This window comes from Impatiens glandulifera, chromosome 1, assembly GCF_907164915.1.
Source record: "Impatiens glandulifera chromosome 1, dImpGla2.1, whole genome shotgun sequence".
NCBI lineage: Eukaryota > Viridiplantae > Streptophyta > Magnoliopsida > Ericales > Balsaminaceae > Impatiens > Impatiens glandulifera.
This window is the reverse complement of record NC_061862.1, coordinates 70,902,305-70,914,499: the sequence shown is the minus strand read 5'-3', so window position 1 is coordinate 70,914,499 and position 12,195 is coordinate 70,902,305. Positions and strand designations below refer to the sequence as shown.

Below are 12,195 nucleotides of genomic sequence, written 5' to 3'. Positions count from 1 at the left end.
AAACATAATTTTTCAGTCGAACCACCTCATATATATTTATTAAACCTAATCAATTTCTATTATCTTACTTAATCAAATAATCTTTTTAACCTCATTATCTCTATTCTCTTAAAATAATCTCCAACAGTCACCTCCCTCTTTCATCTTTATTCTGATATGAAACACACTAAAAATTTACACCCCAATTTATAATATTAAAATAATTATTTTGATTTATTTTTCAATAAATAAATCAAAATAATTAACCCCATGATCAAAAACCAAATTAAAAAACAATTAATTAAGATGAATTATTATGATAATTAAATCTAATTAATTAGGGTAAATGCCAAAACAAAAAATAAAATTATTTAGGATAAATCTTGTACTTATTTTATGTTAAAATAATTTTAGAAAAACCAAGGGAAAAAAAATAAATAATTTAGGATGAAATGTGATACGTATTTCATCCCAAAAATGATTTATTTAACCCTAAAATATAATAAATAAAATAAAATAAATTGATAAAATATTTATCATATTTATTTTAATATATTATGTATTTAAAAGATCAAAATTAAAGCCAAAAAGGTGAAAGAAAAATCAATTTCAAACAAACCCTTAAGATTTTAAAATAAAAATAAAATCAGTAGTCAGGTATAGCCGAAATCCTAGAAAAAATCTATAGCTGAAACCGCGTCCATTGAATAGGTGTTGTATTTTCATCAACCCCCAGACGCGTCCGCATAGCCCGCTACAGCTGAAGGAGTGCATTCCCGCTACAGCTGAAGGAGTGCGCGCCCGCGTAGCAGCAATTCAGCTAACGCATATTAGCTGAAACACTAACGGAACGCGCAAATCGCGACGGAAGGCTAATCATCTCTCCTACATCTATAGGCATAATCATTGTCTATATCAACAAGTTTATCCAAAACGCCATTAATGACTTATGGCTGATTCGATTCACTTGAAGCCCTCAACCGACTCCGGAAGGCTATAAATAGCCTGACTGAACAAATCCAAAGCAAAAAGATCAACTCTCAAACTTCAAATTGAAAATCACAAAAAATTCGTCATTAAAGCTTTAAGTTTCTGGATTTTTCGAATTTTCGTATAAGGCCTTAAAACTTAGATTTGAGTATCCAAGAAGCTTCCCTACGGTCCTAGGAGTGTTCTCCAATCCTTTGTAAAATTTCAATTATCCTCCAATTCATATTTTCATTTTGAATTTTTATATTTCTTGAAAGCTTGTATGATGTCTGGTTATTGATCTTTATGATTGGAAATCGATCATATGATCATTTCCAAACTTTATATTTAGGTTAGAAACAATCCATCAACCTTAAACAAAAAAACAAATTTAATTTTGTAAAATAAAAAATTAGGTTTGTTGTTCTTAGGATAATCTTTTTGGATCACAACCTAGAAAGCTTCTCAAAATGATTGTAATGATATTGGGCAAATATTTGGATCATATTTGATCCATCCCGATCATGTTTGATCAAAATCAAAATTTTCAAATTAATTAAGAATTTTGAGTTTTCGAATTGGTCCAACGAATATGCAGTGTTCTTTTTTTGATATCAATCAAATATATGATGTATACGAAAGTTATTTGATAACTCCTTTTACTTCAAAATAACCTTAAAACTAAAAACACGATTTTTGTTACAAACTGTTTTAAACAAATTGATCATAATCTAGGTCGATTGATACCTTGAGATGATGTTCTATATGTTCTGGGGAGCTTTGTGAAGCTACCCAAGACCTTGAATCGAAGAATCCAAGCCCAAATCAAGATTGCAAAACCTGTAATTTTGTGTTCTTGAGGTTGGACGGTCCGACCTAGGACTGTGAGGTCCGACCGATATTCTTCACCTAAGACTAAGAGGTCCAACCGATGATTTTTACATCCAAGACCGAAAGGTCTAATCCATGACCGAGATGTCTAATCTAGGACCAAGGAATTTTAACCCCGATCAAGAATTCCCAAACCTAGGACTGATGAGGTTAACCTAAGGCTAACCCATGACCGATAGTTTTTACAACCCGACCAATAAACTCAACTAAGAACTAAGAGTCCTTACCACATAGGACTAAGGGTCCCAGACCCTGACCAAGAAAAACGAACCCAAGGCTTAGGACCCTGATCTTAAGGCCTACTTGGTTCTTCTTTTTAAAACTCAAAATTATTTTTGTAATTTTGGAACATCAAACCATTTTCTAAAAATCCCAAGAGTAATAGAAAATGATTTTAAAATATTTTTGGGATATTTCCAAAAATAAAATATTTTTTCAAAAACTTGTTTGAGATTTATGTTTAAATCATAATGCCTTTAAAATGACAGATATTCTTCAGGTATTTTCCTCCTTAGTTTTCATGAGCACATGTACCAGCATTTAAATAGTGTTGTTACAATATTTTAAATAACACTAAATCTAAAAGCATGACTATGGTCGGAAGAATAATTGTTAAAACTAAAATGTTATACAACTGATTTTCAAAAGCCGAATTTATAAGTAGAAACCATTTTAAAACGGGTACGACAAATGAAACACGAAAACTTTTTCTTGAGTATCACCAAACATCGAACTGAAACAAAACTCTAGTGAAAAATACGTTTATACACATATACTTTTTTATTGATTTTTCGAAAATCAATTGGCGACTCTGTCTTCAAATAAATAATCTTTAAAAATTAATTATGTTTAATTAATTTAAACAAAGAATTTCATAAAAAATCAAAATTTTATTTGATTATCGTAAATCCCTAGATTATTAAAATTTGAACAAAAATTATTTTTTTATAATTAATTTAAAAGTTGTTAGGAATTACCAAAATCTTTTAAAATAATGTTTTGTTTTACAACTATGCTTGACACAAACCAATGTTATAACTATCGAACCTCGAGCCACCCCAGACCCGCATGAGCGTGTGCGGGATTTTCAATGGTTACAACTTTCTTGGCAACCCTGTTGGGGATTAAATATTTAACTCAAAAACATAGTCTTGGATTTAAAAAAAAAATATTTGTATCACATTTTCAACTTAATAGGCATGTTCTAGAAGGTACAATACCTAACGGACACATAAGTTTTACCCTATTAACTGCCTATATGTGAAAAGGGTATAAAACCCTCACCCTACTTGCAAAGAAGTACACGACCGGGATCGGTACTTCTACACTATATACAAAGATTATAAATGAGGAATGACAACTTGTTACAAACCGAGTGATGTTATGAGAGAAAAAAATTAGAATGCACGTGATCAACCCCACCATATGACAATGAGTCGTCCGATATGACGTAGACATTATGGAGGTGGGGTAAATTCATAATTGAGTTGATATTCCTTGGTTTATGGTGACGGTTTTACCTATTCACTATCGGTAAAGGATACTCTCTTATGATTCCCCTTAGCGCAAAAAACCTGGATACTTTCACCCAGCCGGTTGTTTGTCGTGCCTGACAACCAAAATCTCTTCAATATAGCCCTTACGTGACTACTATATATGTATTATGTGTATGCATCTATAGTCTAAGTGAACATCTCGAACATGTTCCTTAGTTTCAAAACAAAAACATGTTTGTAAATGTTTTGAATTTCCGATTACAGGCGATGTCTATGATTAAAGGCATCGAGCTGGTCCCTTAGATCGATAGTTTCCATGAAAACGTGTGAAACTACGAGATATATGAACTAACCCCCTTCATGAGTTTCATAAACTTCAAGATAAACCATACATTCATGATGCAAATGCAAATGTAAAGAAGGCGGATCCGTGGGACGAGTATACTTCTTGGGAGAAAGGCAAATGTGCCCAACCATAGAAGAATTTTGAGCAATCCTAATGATGGACAACAAGAAAATTCTACATATTAAACTATTTATAGAATCAATGTCTTTGAGAAAACTTTTACAAGAGGAATACAGATACACCAAAGCTACATCCGAAATAATCCTAAAAAATATGTCATCAACTTTTCCATTAATTGATAAATAATGAAATAAAATCTATCAATAAATTATTATTATAATCTCCTCATATATATATTTGAATGCAATTTATTTTTAATAATTAAAATACTTTGTATTAATGTATAATACAAAAGTAGAGAAATATCATAATCTTCTCATTATCATAATCTTCTCATTTACTATAAGATGAACTCAATTTTTTACCAAGGTTTTGAAATACGCGGTAGGACCGCAAAATGGGTGTCAACCATACCGGTTTCTGGCTTCAATACGCACACCTTACAAACCGTTCAAATTTCGGTTCGATCGGACGGTTTAGACAGAAAACTGATCCCGAAATTCCCGGATGGAAAGGTTAGTCCATTTCTATTCATTTTCTCTCCAAATACATAAATTTGGATCTAATTTTTTATTCTTCTTGAGGGTGTCTATTTCTTGAGGGTGTCTATCTGATTAGTTCTGTTTTCCCATCTTTTTCGCTTCCATCAACCAGACACGTAAAAAATAACCGGATTAAAATACGGACATTCGGTGTATTTTCGACCATGATTGAAACCTAAGGGTTTGAGGAACATACCGTAGTGGAGGCATGACGCCGCGGCGAGTCCAGCGGAGGTGTGAAGTCAACCACCTCGACAAATTAACCATCACAGTAGGGGCAAACCTAGTCTCAAAACACAAATCTAAAATTTGAAATAGGTTAAGGTTTGTGGCTGTGGATAGGGTTTGGTTTGGTTTGTGACTGTGGATAAGGTTTATGGTGAATGAGAGTATTTACCGAGGAAAGAGAAAGCTTACATTGAAAAGGAAAGAGAAAGAAAAGTGGATAATTAGAGTGTGTACAGACAGGGGCGAAGCCAGGATTTGAAACCTACCCGGGCTAATTTTTTATTAAAAAAATCTATCCGGGCTAGTTTTATAGTTTGCTGTCACCAATGCCTTTTAGTGACGAAAAATAACCTTTTAGCGACGGAAATTAACCAATAACGACGGTAATTTACCGTCGTTATTGATAAAAATACATAAGGCTCTCCGGGCTACAGCCCGGGCCAGCTTGCACTTGGCTCCGCCCCTGTGTACAGAGAAGCGGAAAGAGAAATGTGTGTAGATAAAACCCGGTCTAACTGGTGGTTCATCCGATTTGACCTATCAAACTGGAATTCGTCAAATCAACCGGTTTGATTACCGTTTTCAAAACCTGAATTCATCAATTAATTAAGGTAGAACTAAATAAATAACTAAGTAAGAATAAGTATTAACAACAAAACAATAAGAAGAACAAGAGACATAATTAATAATAATAATAATACTTTAAATAGACAGCTAATTAAGGTAGAATTAAATAAATAATTGATGAAGGTATAATTAAAAATTGGACAAAATATAAACCAAACATTGACTTGTTCTTAACTATTAAATTACAACGTGTGTCAACTAATTACCTACTTATGTGGATCCAAAAGATGTTTACACACTTGTAACCTCGGGATCGGTCCTCATTGCTTAGTACGACACGTGATAATACGGGGAATCGCGGAGTGGCTCGACGTTCGATGTGTTTTAACATTGGTTTGTGTATCAGATATATATTTAAAATAAAACATTATTTTAAAATTTTTAATAATACCTAACTAATTTTAAAATTAATTATGTAAAAATAATTAATTTTATTCAAATTTTAATAATTTGGGAATCAAATAATAATTTGATTAAATCCCAAGCCCAGTTTAAACTAATCAAACATAATTAATTTAATAAAAAATTATTTACTTCCCATGCAAATATAGGTACAATCAATGCCTATATCTCCAAGTTTGATCAAGAACAACCAAAACGCCATTAAGTATTTATGAAGCCCACAACACTTCGGGAGCCTATATAAAGCCTCCCTGAATAAATTCGAAGCCAAGATATACACTCTCCAACTTTAAATCAAAGATTTTCATAAATCCGCCAATAAAACTTCAAACTTTCAGATTTTTTGAAAACTTCGCATTAGGCCTTAAAACTTGGATCTGAACATCCTAAAAGTTTCACTAAGGTCCTAAGAGTGTTCTCTAATCCTTAGTACGTTTTCAATCACACTCTAATTCATATTTCCAATTTGAAATTTTTATATTTTAAATTGCAAAAGCTTGTATGTTGCTTGGTTATGGTGGTTATGGTGTTTGATGATTGGAAATCAATCTTAAGATCACATATGAACTTTCTATACAAGTTAGAAACAATTAATAAACCTTAAATAGAAATACCCAAATTTGAATTTTGTAAAATTCAATAATCTGGTTTTCTATTCTTGGGCTAATCCTCTTGGATCACAACACATAAAGCATCTCAACATGATTGTAATCATGTTGGACAACTATTTGAATCATATTTGATCAAAATCAAAATTTTTAATTTAATTAAAAATTTGAGTTCTTCAATTGGTTCAAACAAGAAGCTAGTGTTCTTGTTTTGTATCAATCAAGTATATGTAGTATAAAGAAACTATTGGATAACTTCTTACACTTTGAAACAACTTTAAAATAAAAAACGTGAGTTTTTATCATAAACTGTTTAAACAAATTAATCATCATTCAAGTCCATTGATACCTTGAGATGGTGATCAACGTGTTCCCGGGAGCTTTATGAAACTACTCAAACCCTCAACTCAAAGATTCTGAGCTTAAATCAAAGTTGCAAAACCTGTAACTTTGGTGTTCTTGATGACCGAAAGGTCTGACCTAGAACCGAGAGGTCCGACTAACAACCATCGGTCTAGACTAAGACCTAAAATCGAGAAATTCGAACCTAGGACCGAGAATTTCAATAGGACCGATAGGTTGACCGATGTTCTTGAGCTAAGACCGAGAGGTCCAACTGATGATTTTTATATCTATGACCAATAGGTCCAACCCAGGACCGGGAGTCCTTAGCACCTCGACCGAGGGACTTTGGCACCCATACCGAAGATCTCGAGCCTCAACCTAGATAGAGGGTCTTTGGACCTTGATCGATAAAAACAAAATCAAGGGCATGTTTGGTTCCATTTTTCGAAACCCAAAATTATTTTGTAATTTTGGAACTCCAAACCATTTCCTAAAAATCCTAAGGGGTTAGAAAATGATTTCAAAATATTTTGGGATATTTCCACTAAAAAATATTTTGACTAAGGCTTGTTTGATGTTTATTTCTAAACCATAACATCCTTAAAATGAATGATGTTCTACAGTTATACTCCTCTCTAGTTATCATCAATAATAGGTAGCAACATTTAAATATTGTTGTTTTAATATTTTAAATAATGCTAAACCTAGAAACATGACTAGAGCCGGAAGAATAATTAGTTAAATTCAAACGTTATAGAATCGATTTTTAAAAACCAAGTTTATGAGTAGAGACCATTTTTAAAACGGGTACGGAGGATGAAGTGCGAAATTCCTTTCTCGAGTATCACCTAACTTCAAACCAAAATGAAACTCTAATGAAAAAATGTTTATACACGTATACATTTTTATTGTTTTTTCTAAAAATCAATTGCCGACTCTGTCTTTAAATAAATAATATTTTTTAAATTAATTATGTTTAATTAAGTTAAACCAGGATTCATAAGAATCAAATCGTCATTTGATTACCGCAATCTCCAATTTATTAAAATTTGAACAAAATTAATTATTTTTATAATTAATTTTATAAAGGCTGCCAGGTGTTATAATTTTTTTAAATAATGTTTTATTTTAAAACAATGCCTAACACGTAAATCAATGTATAAAGGCTGTGGGAATAATAATAAATTAAGAATACTATGAATTATGATTGATAATCATGAGATAGTTATTTATGTAGAGACATAAATCATAATAATGGGTTTTCTTATAACAGTATAAGAGACTGGACCGACCCACATGAAATTAATACATGGATATAAGTCATAAGTAATTTTATAATGATTGATTTTTGCAATCCTTAGACTTGAGGTTACCATAAAATCCTACATAAAAGATCAATATATTTTGACAGAATTAAACGTCATCTTTAATTGGATGATTATAAAAGTTGTGCTTGGATATATTCTGAATTATGTGGTGGATAATGAATAACTAAGATAAGATTTATTCCTCTTATTATGAGAGTGGTATCTCTAGGCCCTTCGTGTAAGTATGACTGAGAAATGCATGGTCATGCTATAAATGAATTAATAAGTGTATTAATATCATTTAATATGTCAATATATTTATCGATCGAAAAATGATTGAATTTGATAAGGTGGCTTTATCCATGCCTTATGAGACAAAGAGATTTTAATAATTATTATAAATAGGCAAGTTATAGATTACTTCTTTATTTTAATATGGGTAGTAGTAATGTCTTGCTAGAGATCAATTACTACTTGTAGATCCTAAAATGTTTTAGGCCCATTGTCATATTAAATAATCATATTGGATCGCACAACTGAGCGGGTTTTGAAAAATAAAACTAAGGTCTAAATTTTGATGGGCTTATGAAACCCATAAAGTTGTTATTAGGGTATCATTAAAACTTAACAAGATATATATATCATTGAAAATGGTTTTTCAGTGTGTGTAAAAAATCAAGAGTCCTAGTAGACAAGAATCAAATGCGTTGAATTCCCGTTCATGTGTGGATACTAATAGAGGACGTTCGCATCAAGCAGCGTCTCGGTAATCATATAAGGGAACCAGGTTAGTATACTTGTTATGATTTAATTGTTAAGAACGATGAAACAAATTAGGGTTTGCGAAAAAAATTAATGTTGCTTCCGTTGCGCGACCCTAATTCGTTGTAGAAAACCCAACAAAATATTGTTTTAAAATATTCCATAAAGAAACATATCTTCCATCTTCCATGTGAATTGAATTCATACCAAAAGACCCTCTCACTATGTCCGAGCCCAAGACGCCCTCGATTCCATGTCCACGTTAGAAGAGCCTGATATAACAACTTTAATTTGACCAAATCAACCTCAATTACAATTTTTTCCGTTCTTAATTTCCGAGATAGCCACGACTCTAGAGCGCACCTCCAACATTTTAAATTCAAAAGATTTAGGTCCGACATGAACCGCCTTCATCCAGTCGACCCAAACAACATGTTTTGTAAAGCCTACCACCGTTGGAAAGGTTTGGGATTCGGCCTCACAAAGATTTGATTGCACCACTCCAAACCTAATTTTTTGTTTAGGTTGTGTGCTAACTAGAGACATATGCTTCCTTTGATTATATATGGACATAGAGTCTAGTCGAGGACTAACCCCGTTTTAGAACCCTCTTTTTACCGCCAATGATATTCACGTTACAATGCATAGCCACTCCAGATCCAAACGCTTGATGTGCCTTAAGAGTTGTTGAGAAAGCCAATCGAAAATCGATGGTTTTAACCATTTGACTTCTCTTAACTCTCTCCTGATAATTTGTATCGCTTTACCCTAACACTTATATGAGATTCTTTGTCCACACTAAATATTATAACTGCATAAGGATAAATCAAATATTAAAAGGGACAAAATCAATATTCTAATTTTTAAAATTTTACAATTGTAGGGGAGCTTAATCATTTTGGTTTAAGAAAAACTAATTAAATTCTTACTATTTTTTAAATTTATTATCTTAAACTTTTACTAGTTTATAATTTATTTTCAATTTTACAAAAATAAAATAATTTCATATTTATAAAATAAAATAAAAAATTAATCATTCAAATAAGTAAACTCATGAAATTAATTTTATAATTATAACTTCTTTGTAATTTAATTTAATTATTACTGTTTTTTAAATTTATATTCATTTTAATCAAACTCAGTTCATTTATTCCATATGGGCCAAATTTCAATTCTACTTTGTTTAAAATTAGTCAAGCCCAATATATAGGCTATATGTATTCTGTATTGAGCCATTAAATTGTTCAATCATTTATTTAATTTTTCTATTTAATATATATATATATATTAATATATATATATATTAATATATATATATATATATATATATATATTAATCCAGTTCAATATTATATTAATTTGATTGGAGAAAGAATTGGAGGAAATTAAATATTCATGAGTTGGTCAAAAAGCTCACTCTATAATCATGCTTCTCCATTCAGCTGTGCTTACAAAGCAGCCTTAGATCTCTCAACCAATGTGGTTCTACTTCAAAACAGTATTCTTATCTTTCTCTCTGCCTAATTGCGTGGCTATCTTTTAACCATGTGATCATGATCAATTTTTGTTTCTTACCATGTTAATTTGCTATTAAATATGAAATCCACCCATGATATTAACCCCCATAACATAACTATTTTTCCTTTTGTTTTGATCTATTTCAATTCTTGTTTTGGTTGTTCATAGAGAGATGCATCATTTAGCTCCCAAGAAAAGCAATCTTGTTGGCCCTTGCCCTGATGCTGCGACAAAGTTTGTCGGATTTAGAGGAAACGATCTCCTTCTATGTCCCAAACCACGAAGACTCGGATATGTTGTTTCTGAACTTCTTAAACCGCCGAGGTGTAGTAATCACGGGTAAATTAATTGCTTTATTCTAATTCTACTCATGCTAAAATGGGCAATTACAATATCATAACCATGTTGCATCATCTTGTTGCTTTTATTAAGAATATGAAGTTTTAATTTGTCTTTAATACATTTTTTTAGAGATGTCATTTGTTATCTATTTGTTTCACCACAAGCATCAACTTTTGTGTCATTGTAGACCAATAATTTTCTTTTAAAAAATATTTAAAGGAAAAATAATGTCACCTGCAACTATTAGATTTGTTATAATTAAGATAAATTTGGTTCTCATAAAACATTTAATTTTTATGTGGGATACAATAAACCAGTCAAGCGAGTAATGGTGAAGGAGACGGAGTCCTTAACATGATAACTGAGAAGGTCGGTTTATCTAAGATAGTTAACTTCATTTCATTAAATCTAAATATTAAGTTAGTGATTTTTTTTCTTTCATTGTAGATACTAGACACACGAGAATCAGAATGTAAGATTTGTTCATTCTCCAATTATTATATTGGATCCCCTCCAGGACGAGTAGAGAATCCTCTTGTTCACGACACACGATTTATTCATCGTCAAATGGAGTTTTTCTCCCCAATCACGCGAACAAAGTTATCTGATAAATTTGAGTTTGCTTCACAAACACAAGAGAGTCGATGAACTCATTAAAAAAATTGGTTGAAGACTTTCTTTCAAGGATGAGTCCATTTTGACATTTGCTATAAAATTTGTCTTGTTTTTAAAAGCAAACAGTAGTGTTGAAATTTGAGGTTTGGATATGTAAATTGAGATTAAAATTATTTAATGTATATACTACACTATACAATTATTATTTGGTCATTCATGAGTTACTTAGCTTAGAAGAGTAATCTAGTAATAAAAAAAAAATCAAGTAGTTCATGTATTTTATCTTTTCTGAAAATATATTTCTTTTAAAAATATGATTAATTGTGTTATTAATAAATTGATAATTCAATAAGCCATCAATAAACATTGAAATGTCTAAAAAGAATGTCAACTCTAATTTATTCAATTTAAAATAAATTTGACGAAAAATAATATTTGTTCCATCCTGATTCTATTCTAAATACTAATAAAAATAATATATATATATATATATATATATATATATATATATATATATATATATATATAATATCATCGATATACTTATTTATATTTCATATTTTATAAAAAAATATTAAATTTATTTCTTATAATTTTTTTTATTTATTATATATATATATATATATATAAATATATTTTTATTATAAATAAATAAAAATTTATAATAAAAAAAAATATTCATTTACCATTTCATTACATTCCATCCTAGTTAAACTTCTCAATCTTATATTTTAAATAAATAAAAAAAGCTTTTAAAATTTAGAATTTTGTTGTAAAAGTAAACCTTTTATTATGTTATTTTAATACAGACGCTGGGGTGGTAAATGAGTAAACCCGAATTCAAAGCAGATTTATATTATTTATTAAAGGACTTAAAAAAGTTGGACAAAACATCGAGCAAATATTATATTAGTTCGACTCAAATATTAAATGTGTAGGCTCAAAAAGTTTGACTTATATGAGATTGACTCACTCAAATAGGCTCGTACTCAAATCAAAATTATGTCCAAACTTATATCAAACTAAGTTTTTATATATATATATATATATATATATATATATATATATATATATAAAGAGAGAAAGAAACTTAGGAAA

At 30.4% G+C, this 12,195-nt stretch overlaps 1 protein-coding gene across 1 annotated transcript; it reads left to right on the top strand.

Annotated features, from left to right (window-relative positions):
* Window positions 1-10,312: 10,312 nt before the first annotated feature.
* LOC124931790 lies at window positions 10,313-11,130 on the top strand. The gene is made up of 3 exons (XM_047472344.1): window positions 10,313-10,479; window positions 10,800-10,851; window positions 10,930-11,130. Exons 1-3 carry the CDS (start codon window positions 10,313-10,315, stop codon window positions 11,128-11,130), a joined length of 420 nt encoding a protein of 139 aa, XP_047328300.1.
* The last annotated feature ends 1,065 nt before the right edge of the window (window positions 11,131-12,195 follow it).

What these genes read in the sequence shown, in the direction of transcription:
- LOC124931790 (XM_047472344.1), top strand. Translation starts at nt 10,313, where the DNA reads ATGCATCATTTAGCTCCCAAGAAAAGCAATCTTGTTGGCCCTTGCCCT. An exon ending in CCGAGGTGTAGTAATCACGG is followed by an intron (nt 10,480 to 10,799) that starts GTAAATTAATTG and finishes ACAATAAACCAG; the next exon opens with TCAAGCGAGTAATGGTGAAG. An exon ending in TTAACATGATAACTGAGAAG is followed by an intron (nt 10,852 to 10,929) that starts GTCGGTTTATCT and finishes CTTTCATTGTAG; the next exon opens with ATACTAGACACACGAGAATC.